Source organism: Schistocerca serialis, chromosome 2 (genome assembly GCF_023864345.2).
Source record: "Schistocerca serialis cubense isolate TAMUIC-IGC-003099 chromosome 2, iqSchSeri2.2, whole genome shotgun sequence".
Lineage (NCBI taxonomy): Eukaryota > Metazoa > Arthropoda > Insecta > Orthoptera > Acrididae > Schistocerca > Schistocerca serialis.
The window spans coordinates 246,703,240-246,723,561 of record NC_064639.1 but is presented as its reverse complement, the minus strand read 5'-3'; the positions used below and the strand labels follow the sequence as shown (position 1 = coordinate 246,723,561).

The 20,322-nt window shown below is 38.8% G+C and overlaps 1 protein-coding gene across 1 annotated transcript in view; it reads right to left on the bottom strand.

Moving 5' to 3' along the window:
• LOC126456992 (kinetochore protein NDC80 homolog) overlaps positions 1-20,322 on the bottom strand; it is a 165,046-nt gene that overhangs the window by 40,736 nt on the left and 103,988 nt on the right. The window contains exons 10-12 of the mRNA XM_050092955.1: positions 9,539-9,744; positions 9,032-9,238; positions 8,825-8,929 (exon numbers count right to left, since the gene is read on the bottom strand). Coding sequence (XP_049948912.1) covers positions 8,825-8,929; positions 9,032-9,238; positions 9,539-9,744 — 518 coding nt within the window. The remainder of the gene's footprint in view (positions 1-8,824; positions 8,930-9,031; positions 9,239-9,538; positions 9,745-20,322) is intronic.

The following is a 20,322-nucleotide window of genomic DNA, read 5'->3' as shown; positions in this document are numbered from 1 at the left end:
CAATAAAGTTCAGTTTTCTCATGTAATATATTCTACTCATTCTTAATAGACTTTCGTTTTGGTCCATAAACAAAAACCAGCAAAGACAGGTGTGAAGAGTGAAAAGGGCATATGACGTGACCATGCCAGCCAGCCTTGGGGGGAATTACCCACTGGGGTAGAGGAGTGCGTGAGAAATATCCACTTAAGGCATTATTACAAGTAAAGCAAAGCTGAGATCAACTTGGTTTGACAACAGATGTGCTTTAGTAAGCATGGTGTTACTGGAGGTGGTATGTCATTTCTTTCCTCCGACCCAGCTAGTTTTAGGGAGGGCATACGTACCACTGAACCCCATCTTTAAACATTCAATTAAAAAACATAAATGGGCACCTTATTTATAACATTTGATCGACTTTGTTGTCACACATGTATAAATTTTTGCTTACCCTATTTCCATCTTCACTTAACTACTGCAACCTACTTCTATTTGAATTTGCTTGCTGTTGTCAAATGTGACTGTCTATAATTTCTACATTCCCTGTCCCTCAATCAAATTGACATTCCCTGATGCTCTACATCTTTATCTACTTGTATTCGCTGCAAACCACTTAAGTGTAGGGCAGAATGTACTTCCCACTATAAGGGCTTTCTCCTATTCCATTCATGTATGGGTAACAGGAAAGGAATGGTTGCTCAAATCTCTCGGTGTGTGCTGTTATTAATCTAATACGGTCTTCAAGATTCCTAAGTGAGATTCATCACAAAATTGGTTGTAGAAACTTTACAAGCAGTTTTCATGGGATAATTTGCATCTATTTTCAAGTTTTTGTATCTCTTCAATATCCCCTGTTAGTCCTATTTGGCATTGGTTCCACACACTTTAGCAATATTCTAAGGGGGGGGGGGGGGGGGGGGGGGGCACACAGATGTTTTGTATGCAAACTCTTTAGTAGACTGATTGCATAAGCTACAGTCTGCCACCTGCTTCACCTATGATTAAGACTATGTGATCGTTCCATTTCATGCTCCAACAAATTGTTAAGCCCAAGCATTTGTTATGTGTTGACTGATATTATAGTCATAGGATACAGTGTTTTTTTCGTTTCGGCAAGTGCACAATTTTACATTTGTCAACAATTAAAGCATGTTGTCAATCCTTGCACCATTTGGAAATCTTATCAAGATATAACTGAATATTTGTGCAGCTTCTTTCATGCATTATTTCATAGTAGATAACTGCGAAAAGCCTGAGGTTGCTATTAAAATTGCTATGTCATTATCATACAACATGAAAAGCAAGGGTGCCAAACAATTACCTTGGGTACACTTGAAGTTACTTCTGCATGTGACATTGACTCTCCAGCCAAGATAACTTGCTGCATCCTCCCTACCAAAATATCCTCAATCCAGTCCTGAATTTCACTTGATACCCCTTACTTTGATAAGCGTATCTGTAGTACTGAGTCAAATACTTTTTGGAAATTAAGGAATACTGCATATAGTTTACTGCCTTGATCAATGGCTTTCAGTATTTAATGCGAGGAAAGTGCGAGCTGGGTTTCGTATGAGCTATGTTTTCAGAATCCATGCTGATTGGCACAGAGCGGGTCATTCTGCTTGAGATACCTCATTACAAATGAGGTAAGAATATGTTCCAAGATTCTACAACAAATGGATGTCAAGGATATTGGGGAGCAGTTTTGTGGAACACTTCTGCTGCCCTTTTAGTAGAACAACAGGCCACAGTTTTTTCTTTGCGAGATCTATGGTAGATTACATTCACAGAGGGGCTAACGTAGCTACAAATTCTCTATAGAATCTGATAGATGCCACTGAGCCCTTGAGCTTCATTCAGTTTTAACAAGTTCAGCTGTTCAACACCACTGACACTAATATCCATTTTACCAATCTTCTCAGAGGCACGAGAATTAAATTATGGCAATACCCCTGGGTTTTCTTTCATAAAGGAACATTTGAAAACAGAGTAAGCTTCTGCTTTGTTAATCTCAATTCCATTTCCTGCCTTGTCCATGAGTGATGGTACAACAACTTTGGTGCTACTAGCAGCCTCCACATGTGACCAGAATTTCTGTGGGTTTCTGAAAGACCACTGAACAAACTTTTACCGTCTTGACAACCAAAGATGTTTCGTCTCCCTGTCAGAACTTCTTTTAGTTATTTTGTCACTTTTGTATATGGCTGGATACCAGGAAAAACTTATGTAAACAAATTTCTCTTATTCAGAAACGCTTAAAATGCTAATGCCAGTCTGCAAGTCAAGCGGGGTGGCAGAGTGGTTCTAGGCGCTACAGTCTGGAACCACGCGACCGCTACGGTCACAGGTTCGAATCCTGCCTCGGGCATGGATGTGTGTGATGTCCTTACGTTAGTTAGGTTTAAGTAGTTTTAAGTTCTAGGGGACTGATGACCTCAGAAATTAAGTCCCATGGTGCTCAGAGCCATTTGAACCAGTCTGCATTTCACATACTCTCTACTTTGGCTATCGTCAGATTTTCATTGCCCACATGACAAAACTCATCTACTACTTTATTCCCTAATCTGATTCCCACACTATTGGCTGTTTTAATTGCACTACATTCAGCCATGCTTTTTTTCCTTTGTGTCATTCACCTTACACTCCCTTTTCAAAACAGAAATTGTATAACATCAAGGACAGAATACAACACTGACTATATTCTTTCTCAACTGCTACTTCCCTTTCAAATCCTTTAACTCTTTATAACTATTGTCTGGTTATTATACAAGTGGTAGACAATCTTTTGTTCTCTGCATTTTATCTCTGCTGACTTCTGAATTTCAATGAGTACATTCCAGTCAACACAGTCAAATGGTTTCCCTACATCTACAAATGCTATAATTGTAGGTTTACCTTTCTTTAGTCTATCTGCTAAGGTAAGTTACAGGATCACTGTTATTTTGCATGGCCCTACATTTCTATGGAACTTAAACTTATCTTCCATAATGTCAGCTTCTACCGTTCTTTCCATTCTTCTATAAATAATGTGTGCCAGTATTTCACGACCTTGACTTACTAATCTGATGGTTCTGTAAGTTCCCTCAAAATGCCAGTTCTCACTTATTGTTAAGAGACATGTACCCTACTAAAAAAAGTCTACAGAACATTTCAAGGGACAGAAATAAGACTCATAAAAACTATGAACCTAACTACTAGAAAAGGCAAGATCAAAAATCATGTAAACAGGAATACAGCCAGCGCCAAAGCTCCTATTACTAGAGTAATAAAGAAAAATAGACTGCACTGGTATAGGCACATTATGAGAATGGACAATAAAAGACAGCTACAAAATATTCTGAAACAAAAGTCCCAGTCAAAACACCATGTAGAAGGCTCATAAAATGCTGGACGGATGCAGTGAAATCAGGTGTGGAGTAGAGAGAGTTGCAGTGGGAGATGTTTCGGAAGAGAAGCTCTATGAAGACAGGAGGATATGGCAAGCACTTGTGTACTGTACACAGGAAACTGGAAATTTAAAACGATGAAACTGTACTGCTGCTTCCCAGACTTTGGGCAAAAGTCGCAAAAGTCATAATTATTTAGCAAAAGAAATGAGGAATTGTGTGGAAGCTGCTGTGAAGCGTGTTAACAGACTTGAGTCAATAGTTGCCAATGTGGTCATAATAAGAGACACACAAGGGGATTGTGAAGCCGCCAGTAGAGTACAGCAGTAAACTGTACCACACAGTATGTGATGGGTAATGTGACTATGTTCGAAGTTTTAGTAAAACAAATGCGTGCCAGAGGCATATAAATAAATTTTAAACTCGAGGCGGGCATCACCTCTCATTGCCAGAAACCAGCAGCAGCACCACAAAGTCAGGGCTACACCAGAGATCACTGGGTATCACCAGCAGAAGCCATGGGTTCAAGACTGAGCTGTGCCTATTGCCAGCACTAAGTTCTTCATGAGACTTTGTGCCACAGTCCTGTCAACCTGCTGTCCACGCTTGCTGCTGTCACTGATGCTGAGTTCCTAATGGGCCTTGGGGCCACTGTGCCAGCCACAGACCTACTTGTGCCAGAGGGCAGTGAATCGTATCCCAAGAACAGCTGTCTTCGTGCGCTGCTGCAGCTATTCGAGTGAAGCGAGCTGTCATTCGGCCTCCACAATGCTGATGAAAGTAGTGTGCTGCTGATGTCAATAGCCGTGGCCTCTAAAGGTTGCTGGCCTACCAAAGGCTTTCTGTCAGCAAGGCAATGGCTCAGCAGCCAGGGTGGATGCTGCCGCCAATATGTTAGCGCTATCTGGAGACAGATAGGCATGGTTGCCTCACTATGTAATGTATTGAAATCAATAAATGATCGTATGGCACTGATGACCAAGAGTCCCTACCTGAAGAAGTTTGGCCACCAAGTTGCAAATATTTTCAGTTGATGTCACACTGGACAACTTACGTGTCGATCATAAGGACACACAACACCCAGTCACAGAGCAGAGAAAATCTCCGACACAGGCAGGAATTGAACTGGGGCCTGCTGCATGGCAGTCGGACATGCTGACCACTCAGCTAAAGGGGCAGACAATAGAACTCATTCTCAACTATCAATGATGTTTCCACTGGGCCCACCAGCCCATCACTCACCCCGATTCCTTCAAAATGATGTGTCCCCAAGGATATCGGTAGTTCAGAGGGAATGTCATCTACCCAGATATCCCATTTTAATTTAGGCCTTACTGGGCTCTGCCACATTGTTCTCACAGTATCATATGCCTCTTGCACCTTTCACCACACCCTTCTATTTAATATGAGAGCCTGTGTGACATCATGGTACCAATCTATTTGTCTGCATCTCAGCCAAGTTCTTGCTGCATCAGTAACTTCTGTACAATTGCTGTTATGCTTCCTGTGGAGTCTATCCTTCAGTGGGCCAAAGTGATGGGACTCAGATGGTGTGAAATCCAGGTTGTAGTCATGGAGGAGGAGGAGTGCATTCACTATTTTGTGGCCAAGAACGTGCTGTAACCACTTCTTGTATTTCCTGTAGCAGTCTCACAATATATTTAGTCTGACTATAAGGGAGGACTTAGAATAGAATAACCCCTTCAGTGTCCCAAAGGCTATACCCAAGACTTTAGCAACTGATGGCACTGTTTTGAAGTACTACTTCGAAAAAGATGGTGTGTAGTGTCACTCCATTAATTGCTATTTTGTTTCAAGATCAAACTGGTGAAAGCATGTTTCATTGCATGTGACAATGTTTGACAAGACATCACCACCATTAGCCTCATAACATGCAAGCAATTCAGTACAGACATTTCTTCTTTCCTCTTTAAGCTCTTCAGGTAGGCATCTGGGAACCCATCGGGCACAAACTTTTGAATACACTAACTGAAGGACAAGTGTGTCAGCACCACTGACAGGGATGTCAAGCTGGGCACCAAGCTGTTTGACTGTTATTCATTGATGACATCAAATAAGTGCATCTACATGCTACAACACTACAGGCATCTCCAGCTGTGTTTGGATAGCCTGAGTGTGGGAGATCAGACTTCCTTCTCCTTGTTCTATTGACGACACACACTTTACCACGTGACTAGTTTTTATACACTGCCTTGTGTCCGTAGACATTCTGTGAACACCTGGTGACATATGGTTTTCCGCTAAAAGGAAGTCAATAACTGCTTTCCGCTTGGAATGTACATCAGTTTCAGACGCCATTTGTAGGCTAGTTATTGCACTGCCATTTACCCCGACAATTACTGGAAATATACAAGATGATGACAGAATTTTTCAGGACAATTTTGTTTGAAATTAAAATTGGCCAAGAAACAATGGGTTGTGTTACTTACTGAATGGCTCTCTTAATGAAAGAAAAGAGGAACACTGAAGGAAATTTGAAATCATGCAAAAGGTACCTGTATATATAAGATGTTCTCAACAGTTATTTCCTTCCATGTTGTTATGCAAATATTTCCTTTCGGAACAATGGAATCAAAAAACCAACGTATATTCCAAACAATCAATTTTGCACTGAAACAGCTATATTGACATATATCAAGTCAACAATTCAGCTGCAATAGAGACAGCAGCAATAGCACCATACCGAGAGGCCACTCTGAGACCACTCATGATGTGGGCCATGCCACTCATAATGGTGTAGTCTTAAGCACATCGCATAGAGCCCAGACCCTCATGATATATGCAACCACTCTACACTGTACCTGCCTCAGCTTTTACTACGATCAAGGACACTGCTTATACTACATACTGTGCTTGAATTGTTGCTACACAATTATACTGTATGCTGAATATAGTGATTGTAGAATAAACCACACCTTGGTTAATTCAAAACTAAAATTGGAGTATGTTTTGTTTAGCAAAATTATGTTGTATGATTAGGATTTACATCCAGCAAGTGCAAGCCCTCGTCCACATCATGGAAGATGGACAACGGTAGAAAGCTGGGGATCTCCTGTAGGGACGAAGTACAATGGGAGACTCCATGTGTCCCCAGACTGCTACACTAGCTGTGAAGGTCTTACAGAAGCACTGAAAAGTAATGCCAACAGCACTCTGATGAAGCTACGATAGGCCTAGAAATCCAGTAGTGGACAATCTGTTGGCTTAGAAATGGAATGAGCTTCAGAAAGGATCGATATAAAAGACAAAGACCCAACTGTAAATATGGATTGCCATCTGAAACAATGAGTATTGAGACATTGACTGGGAAGGTGGAAGAGATGGTGGATACAATGAAAAGAAGGAAACTGCATTTGTTGGGATCAGCAAAAACAAGGTGGAAAGAAGAAGGAAGGAGAAAACTGAGAAAAGATTATTGATTATTTTGGAGTGGGAATGATGATGGAAGCAGAAATGGAGTGTTGTTAGTAGTCAGAGATGGGTTGAATGAAGTACAAAGAATAAATGACAAGATGATAAGAAAACCATCACTGAATGGAAAGATCATGGAGATATTACAAGTGTATGTTTCATAGGTAGGGCACACTTCTGCAGAGAAACAAGAATTTAAAGAGAGAATGCAGAAATAGATGGCAGGAAAGAGTGTGACAGTAATGGGGAATTTAAATGCACATGGTGGGAAAGAAAGACAAGGGTATGACAGTGACCTTGGACTAGAGGGTTAGGGTGGGCGAAATGAAGAAGGTGAAAAACTTTGATTTTTGCCAAAGAAATGGTTGGTTGGAAGACCTGTTTTAACAAAAGGAAAGCCATGAGATTAACTGGTACAGTAATGACACGACTACAAAGTCAGTAATTTACACTATTTTCTATGATAGTGAAATGAATATGAACATCACAGATAACTGAGGTGAGATGCTTTGGATAATGACCATAGACTGCTAATAATGAATCTCAGAGGAGCCAAGTATAAGAAAGGGACAGAAACTAGGATAGGTGTAATAAGCGTATGGAAACTGAAAGAAGAAAAGAGCAGGTTAAAGTATCTCAGAACAGTACAGGAAAATTTCCCAATAGATGGACCAAAAATAGTGGAGAGGAATGGGGAAGATTTAAGAGGACATTAGTAAAGTCCACTGGAAGCAGCTTGCCACAGGACAAGCAAAAAGTGAGAGAAGGAAATGTATGGTTCCAGAAAAGGACAACAAAGACAAGAGAAGAGTACCAGACAAGAAAGAAAGAAAGAGGCAAAAAGACTGGTGGTAGAGGAGAGAAAAAGGTGGATAGAAGAGTGGACCGAAATGATGGAGGAGCATAATGAAATTTCAAAAAAGGTTCTATACGGGATGGTTAAAAGTAACAAGTGCAATGACATGATTGACTATGTTCAAATGGTGAATAAAAGTGGTCAGGAGGAAGAAATTAAGGAGGAACTATTGCGGTGGTGGTGGGGGATGGGGGAAGGAGACCTGGACAAGGAGAAAAACTGAGGAGGCAGAAAAGAACTGGAAACAGAAAAAGGAATTAACATAGAGAGACGTAGCAGATGCACTGACAATTAGGAATAGCATAGATCGCTACTCACCATAAAGATGAGTTGCAGACAGGCACAAAGGAAGGACTGTTACACATTGTAACTTTTGGCCGAAGTCCCCTTCTTCTTTACTGAAGAATGCTTAGGCCGGTAGCTATAATGTGTAACAAGTCTTTTCATTGGGTCTGTCTGTAACTCAGCAGGTCATCTTTGTAGCGTGTAGCAATCCATCCTTTTCCGAATGGTTTATTTTCCAACCTGGAGTTTCTATTTTTACAAGATACTTTGAAAAAGATGAAAGGCACCAGCCTTGGATGATCTGAGTGTAGAGATGATGAGAGCAGCAGAAGAGTTGGGGATACAATGTCTATTGAGTGACGTAAATTGTCTGGGAAGTGAGGACATCTGAAGATTGGAGAAGGGAGTAACTGGACCAGTCTTCAAGAACAGTGACTAATTTCCAGTCCTGACTTATGGCTCTGAGGCCTGTGTTACAAAAGGAAGTGAGGAAAGCAAAATACAAGCTAATGATATACAATTTTTTAGAAATAGTACTGAAGTGTCAAAGATGGATATGTTTTTCTTCAATAACTCTAGGATCCTGTTCATTTTTTTCTGTATGAAAAATAGTTTGCATGTAGCAAAGGAGGGAACATGAAAACCTCGTGCGGGAGTTTTGAAGACTGAAGGCCAGGTATAACACTGTAGGTTGCATAAAACAACATTGGTAAGGTTTGCTGAATCACCCTTTATGTATGATAGCAGTTTTATAAGAGATGACTTTTGAACTGCCAATGATGTAATGTTAGTGATGTAGTTATTTGTTCATAGCCAAAAAAACTATCAATGGCAAAAAAACTAATTTACACTCTATAAAGCAACACAGCACATGCATGTATACATTACCTTCTTACTATCACTTCTCAGTTTTTGCAGACATTCATCCAGATCCTGCAGATGACGTTTTCCATTTGTTTCATCTTCCAGTAATTGATCAAGTTGTTCCTTCCACTGGAGGGAGAAAGACATTTAAGTATTGTAATAAATACACAAAAACTTAGAATTATCATTGTTATTAGTATCTGAGAAATAAAAACAATTAAGGTACAATACCATAGAAACTTCTTTCTTAAGGTCCACAGACGACTTTCCTAGATGAAGCTTTTTTGAGACAAGTTGTTTTTTAAGATTACGCAGCTCAGTTTTTGCATATTTCCAGTCCTCAAGATTGTAACGAGATCCTATCTTGAGACCAGATACTTCAGGTATGTTGACTTTCTCACACTGAAACTTCTTCAGCTCTACGTAAGGATTATCAACCTTCAAAAAAAAAAAAAAAAAAAAAAAAAAAAAAAAAAAAAAAAAAAATAATAATAATAATAATAATAATAATAATAATAATAATAATAATAATATTTGAGAAGTTGCACCAGCCATTGGATAATTTGCAAATAAGAAACACAAGTATTTTTGATGAAACACACAAAGCCTTGTGTAGAATAATAAGCTCACAAAAATGGTATAAAGCATTTTTTTTCACGTCTGCAACTGTCTTAAACAATGTTCAGGCATAGAGTCACCCATTTCTCTTACTAAAATTAAAATGCCTGTCAAACAAACCTCTGTTTTAATTTTTGCAATCTCTTGATCAGTCTTGTATGATGATGTCTTCAGTGATGAGCACAGCTCTTCAGCATCTTTTATTCTCTGCCGCAGTTCCAAACATTCCTGTAGGTTTTTCTCTTTATCTTCTACGGTCATTTCCTGTGTCTTGCATATCTCTTCCAACCTCTGAATGTCTTTTCTTTTTTTATTGTTATATTCCTCTGAGAAGAAACAAATTAAGTTATGTATGTATGTATCATATCACATTCTATAGATTCATACAACAGTTATCTCCTACTGGATGTGGAAGAGTTCACTATTTATTGTAACAACAATTTTCCTGTAGAACAAGCCAATGTCCGACAAAAATAGTATTGGAAAATATAATTTAACTGGATAGATAAAAAATCAACTCACTAAGTGCTGGCAGGAGAAAACAAAGAGAGACGTATTAGAAGTTTGCAAGCTTTTGGACCAACTGGCTCCTGCTTCTGGCAGAAGGGCTGAAGTGGAAGGAAGTGGGGTGAAAGAAAAGGACTGGTGAGGATTAGAAAAAGGGGCAGAGTTTGGAAAAGTCACACAGAACCCCAGGTCAGGAGAAACTTACAGAACAGGTTGAGAAGGACAGTCTTTCTTTCTCATCCTGTCCAGTAAGTCTCCCCTGTCACGTAATTCTGGGTGGCTTTTCAAACTCAACCCCTTTTCCTAAACCTCATCAGTTCTTTTCCTTCATCTTTCTTTATTCCACTTCAACCCTTCTGCCAGAAGATGGAGCTACTGGCTCTGAAAGCTTGCAAACTTCAATACTTTTATACGTGTGTCGTCCTGCCTCTGCTTAATACCTATCCAATTACATGACATTTTCAAAAACTGATTATGTTCATAAATACAGTATTAGGTCATTCAATGCCAAGTGGCCTTCAGGTTCCTGCATGACCACCATGGATTTTGATAAAATTTTTGTGCATGCATTTGCACGGTTTCCTATAAACATTGTTACGGTTTCACAATCACCAATTCAATACTTGCGGAGGTGCACTCATCTGTATGATCACATTTCATAACTTTCAACAGTGCACTCTTATGTTTTCGGCAATACTGAAACATAATATAACAAGTAATATTTTCTTGAAAGAAACTAAACTAGACAATCTTGTACAACTTTTTAAACAATGGAATATCCAGGATGGAATATAACAATATTACGAAAAGGAAAGTTGCTACTCACCATATAGTGGAGGTGCTGAGTCACAGGTAAGCACAACAAAAAAATATCACAATGAAAGTTTTCGGCCTTTAAGGCCTTCGTCAACAATAGACGATGTATTTTTGTTGCACAAAGCTACTGATGTACTAGTAAGCTATGAACTTCTAGTTTAAAGTACAGCATATTCTGTGTTCACATGATTAGTTTGCAGTTTATGTGAGACAATGTACTGATGAGAAATTGTATAAATGTGTTGCTATAGTCCATGGCAGCTTGACCACTGCTGGTTGTCCAACAGCAGTAACGGGTGGGTTTCTTTATCAATGCTTCCCAAGCCTGATAGTGACTTTTTTACATAGGATCCCAAGCCTGATGATACATTTCTTTAAGTGTCAAGCGCAGAGCTAGAAGAGGCCTCTTAAGATCTTAAACTTATATTTACTTCAGTTACTTGAATTTTTTGGCTGTTTCATTACTTTGCAGTTGAATGTCATGAGAAAAACTTGATTGCAAACCACACGATGTCACTGATGGTGCTGGAATAACTGAAATAACATGCTGTTCCAGAACCCAGCACTTGTCACTTTTGATGTCCAATAAAATTAATTTTGTTGGACATGTGAGTACAGAAAGTTTATTACAGCATCCTTCTATACAGCAGAAGTCTAAGATTTTCCAGTCCATCACTTTTTCATAAATGTATGCAGCATATTGTCCTTGCTGGAGGTCTAATGTTAATATCTGTCCTTCACTACGGTCAGTAATTTTGGCTGGAAAAGACGTTGCACCATTTGAAACTCTAATGACCTGAATTCTTGTTTCATCAATTGCCAAAAAATGATTACTTTCTCTAGTTCCTGCTGGAGTAGGCCCACGTTTAAATTAAGAAGTTACATGAAGTAACCTTTTATTTCGTTCAATTTCTTCTTTGCTGACAGCAGCAAATTTAATGCTCTCAGTGCAGTGGTGAAACACATCTTTAAGCATAAAAAATTACCTATTAACTGGCAGTTCGAAAGTTTGCTCTCACAGCTAATCATTTTGTTGTATATCTGATCCATCACAAAGTGAGTTTCTGTGACTGGTAGCAAAAGAATTCCTTCTTGCTGTCATTCCAAAGTATTTTACAACAGCACAAACTCAGAAAATTTTTGGGAGTCTTGTACTGGGCACTGGAGCCATCACTGAAATAACAGATGTGGGATATCAGAACAAACTGTGTTTTTCTATAGTTGATAAGCTCCTTGAAAAACATGCATCACGTTGCAGACAGTCACTGACAACGCAAAAACTCTCAGATTACACTTTCTGATTTTTGGAGGAAACAAACAACAATTAGATGGACTGTTGCTTCACTGTTCCCAGTGGAAACTTTGCACTGCATTCTGAATGATAAATGAATAATTTTTGGAAAAATACATTAGGATAATAAGCCTGTCTTCTTTAGACCAAATTTAAGAGCTTCACGACGCAAACTTTGGTGTTTGGTAATGCAATGATGGCATGATGGACTCCAAAGTTTTGTTGCTACTTCTTCAATAAATTCATCTAATGTCATTTGCTTTGTGTCCTGATCATATGGATTGCTTATACACAATAATTTCTTGTCTATCACGCTCTATGAAATAGCTGGCAACTGCAGATGCCACAGCTTCTGCTCCACGACACTTTTCATGGCAATGTATCATGCATTTTTTAGATTCCAGACTGCAGACTGGATTGCTGTGAAAATCCTTAGAATTTTTACTTAAAGCTGCTTCCCTAAAAATAAGCTCGATATTTTGATTAACTAAACAAACATTCCTGCATGTATTCTAGCCAATTCAACTGTTACACGCCATTTTGGTCTAAGTTCACAAAATTCTGAGAACCTGGTTTCTGATCCATTTAAATTTCTGCAGCAAACAGACACTTCCCATAAAGGCAAAGCAACAGTCTTTTCTGCAGACATGTCTTTGTGCCTGAACGTCTAACTGGTATAAAATCCTTTTTTTCAGAACATACTCTGCTAAACTCATAATTTTCAAAAGAATTTTGCACTCTACTAGTGATTTCTGCTGGTAATGGTAATTGTCAATTTTCACGAAGTGCTAGAATGCCCTTCTCTGCCTTAAGTTTTCAGCTCACTTTACCATCCTTCCTCACACTTCAAAACGTGTCGCCGTTTCTCTCATTGGATTCCTGCACCTTGCCTTTCACATCAGTCAGCAAGTGTGCACGGTCAGCACAGTTACCGCATTGTTTAATTTTACTGGTTTGTTCCATGTGGCGATTTGTACCCAAAGCATTTGTAATTTGATTTTCAATCAAACTCTGTACCCTCTGATATTTCTGCTTCACATACTGGCGCTTATCTCTGGTGCTTACTGTTCATTTTGTGTGAAATTCTCATCAGCCTGACAAAACTTCCTACAGATATTAATTTAATGCAGTCTTGCTAGCTGGACAGATATTTGTCTTGGCTTTATATAATGAACAAGCATCTTCATCTTCTTCTTCTTCTTCTTCTTCTTCTGCTCCCTTCTGTGTTTCTATTCAATCACAAAAGCACTAATTTGCAAATCACCATTGGCTCAAATTGCAATTTAATGAAATTATGCACATTGTATAACACCAGAACAAAACATTCAACAAAAATATAAGTATGTAGCTAAGCAAATAATAATTAAAACTAGTATTATAAATATAGATCAGATTATAACCTTGCACAGTCTTGCGAAAAACGTAAGACGTATGCTCAGCCAAAATAACACTCACTACGCTGCGGATACAATAATAAACTACAGATAGTTTTAACAAGGCTCCACAAGAATGAAAGAAACAGAAGTATAGCCAGCTGATAAAGTAATTATTGACATAATATTGTCTACACAATGTGCACCTTGTGACAGTTTCCAAGTGAAATAAGTTAAATAGTTACAGTTAGTATATCTGTATAAAAGTGCAGTAATACAAACTTACCTTTAAACTCATAGCTATTTAACAGACTAATTTCACATAAGAAACACAAGGTTTACATTCTAGAGAAAATTTAATATTGTACAACACTGATTATGAACATTTTCATCAAGTACAGCATGGTTCAACACAGTGCTGATTGTTTGGGAAGAATTTTTGATAAGACAGAACCCAAAAAATTACAGTTTTCAAATACAAAATTATTAGAGCCACAATAAAGAGAAAACTACTCTTTCTATCGGATTCTTCATTCTCTTTCATTTTGTTTAAAAATAATTTTGTAGAACTGAACACTTTAGAGATGTCAAAAAAACAGAAAAGACTACTTATTTGCAGTTTTTCTGGCTCAATTTTGCTTCCCAGTCATCAGGACTTCAGAGAGTCATAAAAAATTGTAGAACATAATGAAAGATGCCAGATTTGAGTACCATCAGAATATGGGCTATTTCAAATGTGCCTCCACCATGTTATTTTTTAGGGCTTTATAATGCTCGCATTGCAAAATCAGATCTAGTTTTTGTAGCTGTGCTAGAACATGGTCTTTGTAGTGAAAATAGTTTCCATACTTTGCAGGAAACTTTTTTGTAAAAGTAGGATAAATTTAGAAAAATTGCCAACTTTACCCTGAATTTGTGTACCACTGGGAAACAGAAGTAGAAAGAAATTTTATATTCTAAGATGTTGTATTGGTAAGTAAATATGTGCAAAGTTTCAGGTTTATCCAACAGTTGCTGTGAGAGATATTAAATGGTGAACTTCACAAATTTTCAAGTACAGCAGAGTCCCGCTACTCCAAATGTTCGGTTAATCCGAACACGAAAAATGTTTGTCTAGGTATGGAAAAGTGTGTAGTAAACTGCTGTACTTACACCTATTTTAATTTACACAGTACAGTAAATATGTATTAGAAAAATTGGAAAGAAAACATTAAGTTTAAACAATGCATAACAATGAAAGAAAAGCTGTCAAACTTACTAAAATACAGTGGACATTTTATCCCTGCTATTTAGATGACAAAAACTCAGTCTGTTTTTTGGCGTAAGGAAGAAAGTCTGTTACTTATATATGATCCACAGTTGCGCCATCGTCTCACAAACATCAGATCAGCAGTTGAAGCAGTGGGCTGTTGTTCCAAATAAAGTAGTGCGAGGTCAAGGGCTTCTGCTGCGTCACTGTGTGGCACCTGCCCTCCTTTGTCGCTTTCAGGCTCATTGTCACTTCCATCACAGCAATCCACTTCTCCCTGGTCTTGAGTCACCGCAGCAACTAAATCAGCACCAGTAAGGTTCACACATGCCCCATCCACTGCCATCCACTCATCTACGTCTCCTTCACCAGCTTCTGCACATCTGGGGACCATCAGTATCATTTGTAGCAGATTTTCCTCTTCATTTTCAACTAAGTTGTCCATAAATTCAAGAGATGTACACAGATTTCTCCACAATTTTCTCAGAGTATTTTCTGAAATATTCCGCCATGCCTCAGCGGCTCAATAAACAACATCCTTTACAGTGGTCTCTTTTATTTTGTCCACTAAAGGAATGCTATCATTTTGGATCAGCATTCTTAAAAATTGTTTTCTGTAAATCAGTTTCAATGTTTGCAGTATGCCCTGGTCCATCGGCTGCAGAAGTGATGTAACATTCGGTGGCAAAAACTTCACCAAAATTTCTCCATCACATAATAATAATTCGTCAGTGCTGGGGTGAGATGGCACATTATCAATCAAAATGACTGCATGGGGAGACAAATGATTTTCCTTAGAAAACTGTTGAACAGAGGGAACAAACTGGCCGTGAAACCATTCTTTGAACAGCTTACCATCCATCCATGTTTTTTCTAGTTGTGAGAATATATGGGCAGGGATTTTGTGTTGCAGTTTTTAAAAGCTCTGGGCCTAGCAGATTTGCCGATGAGCATAAAGGTAGCTTGTGGTTAACAGCAGCGTTGCTGCATGCTAATCAAGCCACACGATCTTTGTACATTTTAAAATCAGGAGCTTGGTGTTCTGCTTTTGATACCAGGCTCTTTGTTGGCAATGCCCTAAAATTAAGGGCAGTCTTGTCAGCGTTATATATTTGTTGGGGAGAATACTTTCCCTCTCTCATCATTTTTTCACTCACCCAAGTATTCCTTCGTTGCATCACAGTCAGAAGAAAGCTTCTCTCCACTAACTGTTAGCTGACTGATTCCATGACGTTTTTTGAATCTGTCCAACCAACCCATACTCACACTAAAAGACTCATCACCATTCATTAACTTGTTCAGGTAAACAGCCTTCTTCTGAACCAGTGTTCCACTCAAAGGAGTTCCCCTTTCTCTTTTCTGCATAAACCAAAGGAAAAGAGCTTCAACCACTTTATCGTACTGGGACTGTTTCAAAATCTGCTGAATTTTGAGTGTTTTTCCCGAAGACGTTGCACACGACTGTTCAAGCTTCAGTCGGTTCTTCCTCCAATTATAAATGGTTGCTTTACCAACACCCAGTTCCATTGCCAGTTTAGATACATTCTCACCATTGTCTATGCACTTTAAAGCATTCAGTTTTTCTTTGAGAGTTAACGTTTTATGTTTCCGTTTACTCATGACGAAAATACGCACACCACTACACCTGATCAAATACAATACAACTGTTATGCACGTCAGTGATCGATAACTAACATAACTAAGTACTTTGCCAGCCAACTGGCAGTGCACTGACCTCAGACACTACAAAGGTCTCAACAATGCACAACAACAAGGGCAGGGAGTGAAAGTGAACCATTGCTTCCACACTTGTTCCCATTTGTTACCATGGTGTACCTACTCATCTGCTTGGTATACTTTATTCTAGAAACTCGTCACTGTAACTCCGGCTAATGCGAACAAATCGGTAATCCAAACAAGGTCCAGGACCAATTAGTTCGGATTAATGGGACTCTACTGTATCTAATTTTTTCAGCTGACTACTTCAAAACATCCATACAAAAATTGCTCAGGAAATCTTCATTATTTCACTTACAAAAGTGGAAAATGTTGTGCAAGATGGCTTAGTTTTGTTTCTTTCATGAAAATATTGCCAATGATATGTCTCAAAAGTAGCCGAAAACTCAGGGTTGCAATGTTGATAGCTGTGTTATGGGGTCCACAAATGACTATATCTCAGGGAGTATTATACTAGCGAAAGTAAACCTTTGCCAGTTAACCTTCACAAATGTTCCCAATGAACACACAAAATTTCAGCAAAATCCGTGATGGTAAAAGAGAACTTTTTTCAAAATTAGCCCACTTCGAATGGTATGGCCCTATCTGCAAATTTGCAGTAAAAAAAAATTTTTGTATCATAACTTTAATATGCATGTAAACTATACATGTAGTAACCTTATAGGCAGTATAATTACATTCACATCTGGAAAAAGAGATAAACTGGGAGAAAATGAACCATAAATTATTAGAGTAATATGTAAGCTCACATTTTCAAACTTCACAGAGTAGAAGTTCCATAGTTGAAAATGGTGCTTATGCTTTTAAGGCATTTAAGCTCTATGGGATGTTAACTAATGATTTTGGGGCTAACATATGTCACTCCTTTTTGCATGAATTACATATATTTTAACTCATGGTGGACATCATTCTTATGTCTTGGGTCATGTGTGTAGACTCATTAAATTGTTTTCAGAGAGCAGAGTCTTTAAAACAAACCATGTGAAAGAAGGTTTTGAAACAGCCAACGCAATTTGCTGCAAGAGGTTCTTGGACTTACTCTACAAATGATAGTAATCGCTCATTCATGGGCAGCAAATTTTTAAGGATAATGATTGCCCCTCACCAAAAAAATGAAAGGTACATTACACATAATAAGTGTGTACATAATGACAATATGCTGCCTTTGTGATCTTGTGTGCTTAATATGAGAATGTATTCTTAAAGCAAAAGCATCTCTTCATACTGATGTCTTCAATATAGTTTGCTGTTTTTGTGATCTAACTGAAGGCCCAAAACTTTGTATTATTTACTGTCTGTACCTGCTTGTTACTGAAGGTCACTATAAATTCTACTGGGTGAAACTACACAAAGTTAGTCTTGCTTAGGTTGGCTAAAAAGCAACTGGTGGTAAACCATTTAAAGACAACAGAAAGGAGCTCACTTTTAAAGATAAGAAAGAAGTTTTATATTCTGGTGTAAAAAATTTATAACAAGTTGCCAGTTGGCACTGAGGCAGAAGATGGAAAATTCCCAGATATTCCAAAAAAAAGTAATTAACTCTTTAGCCACTAGAGACAGAAAATTGAAAATTATCAGATATTCCAAAATAAAATAAACTATTAGTTCTTTAGCCACTGCCAATAATAAGTTTCCTCCTGTACCTATAAATTTAGGTAACATTAATGTTCACAATAAACAAGCTTTTAAAATTTCTGGTATGTAGACAGCTGAAAATGGTCTCTGAAATGAGTAAAGTGATATAAATTCTTAATATGGAGTAGTAGATAATAACAGCATCCGAGTTTGGGAACAGTGGATTTCTCATTGAAGCTGTTTTTATGCTAATATACACATTAAGTAATCTAGAAGTATTTCTCACAACTGGAGGTCTGCTTGGATGGGGATACCTGCAGATATTTCAACAGTAATAGTTTGTTGCAGGTAATAACTTGTGTGGATGGGAATATCTAAGATCATATCTGTGGATATCTGACTATACTGTGTCCCTTTGTAAAATACACTGAAGAGCTAAAGAAACTGGTACACCTGCCTAATATCACGTAGGGCCCCATGAGCACACAGAAGTGCCGCAACACAATGTAGCATGGACTCGACTAATGTCTGAAGTAGTGCTGGAGGGAACTGACACCATGAATCCTACAGGGCTGTCCATAAAAATCCGTAAGAGCATGAGGGAATGGAGGTCTCTTCTGAACAGCATGTTGCGAGGCATCCCAGATATGCTCAATAATGTTCACGTCTGGGGAGTTTGGTGGCCAGCGGAAGTGTTTCAACTCAGAAGAGTATTACTGGAGCCACTCTCTAGTAATTCTGGATGTGTGAGGTGTTGCACTGTCCTGATGGAATCGCCCAAGTCCGTCGGAATGCACAATGGAAATGAATGGATGCAGGTGATCAGACATGATGCTTATGTATTTGTCGCCTGTCAGAGTTGTATCTAGACTTATCAGGGCTCCCATTTAGTGTCACCTCAGTGTATCTGTAGAGCTGTACCATGGGAAGCAAGGAGAGGATTTGTTTGGTGGCCAATGTCCTCTTTTCTATAACACAAACTGCACACATAGATTAACTAGGTTCTCTATTCATAAGAATGGAAAGTTTACTTAACTCAAGATGGTCATATTGGTACAAGCTCTTCTGTATAGTCCACATTAATCTCACTGCTGGTGAAGTACAAAGTCCCCTATGTTCACGATTATGGTTGCTATTTGATGTCTGTCTCCGAGTTATCGGTGGAGCTAACTGCTACTGTGATTCCCACTGGACTGTGACTGATGACACTGGAACTTTCTTATAGCGACAGACTAACTCGCCCTCTGTTATGCAGCAGCTATCTTAAATACTGGCAGCTGAGAGGGCGTTGGTGGCACGTTTTCTGTGAATCTGTTGTTTGCCTCTATCTATCTTCTCGTGATCTCTTTGCCGCATGGTGTGTTGGCACCAGCTTAAGCCAGCACATCCCATATCACTGCAACTGCACACACCCCACACCATTACAGTCTCTCCACCAGCTTGAACAGTCCCCTGCTGGATCCATGGATTCATGAGGTTGCCTCCAGACCAGGCAACATGTTTCCAGCCATCAACAGTCCAATGTCAGTGTTGACGGGTCCAGGCGAGGCATAAAGTTTTGTATTGTGCAGTCAACAAGGGTACTCCAGTAGACCTTCGGCTCTGTAAGCCCGTATTGATGATGTTTTGTTGAGTTGGTAGCACGTTGACACTTTTTGATCGGCCAGCATTGATAGCTGCAGCAACTTGTGGAAGGGTTGCACTTCTGTCACCTTGAATGATTCTCTTCAGTCATCATTGGTCTGTTCTTGCAGGTGCTTTTTCTGGCCACAGCAATGTTGGAGATTTGATGTTTTACCAGATTCCTGATATTCGGAGTACACTCATGAAATGGTCATATGGGAAAATCTCCACTTGATTGCTACCTCAGAGGTGCTGTGTCCCCTCGCTTGTGTGCCGACTATAACACCACATTCAAACTCACTTAAATCTTGATAACCTGCCATTGTAGCAGCAGTAACCGATCTAACAACTACACCATACACTTATTGTCTTATATAGGCATTGCCAACTGCAGCGCCATATTCTACCTGTTTACATTTATCTGTATTTGAATACACACGCCTATACCAGTTTCTTTGGTACTTCAGTGTGTTATAAACCTTGTATGAAATTTCTTCTCAACAGGTGACCTTAAACAAAAATAAGGAACAAAAATTTTTTGTGCCACACTCCCCTGTAGAAAGAAATCAGTTTGAATCTGATGGGACTGACACTGACATGTAGCCAGCTGTAAATTCACAGTAAAACCTCGTAGTTGGTTGCAGACTTCAGCAGATATTCTCTAACACATTAGCTCTTCACAGAACTTTAATATCCATGGATGTTGATGAAATACTTGCAGATGTGTTTATGG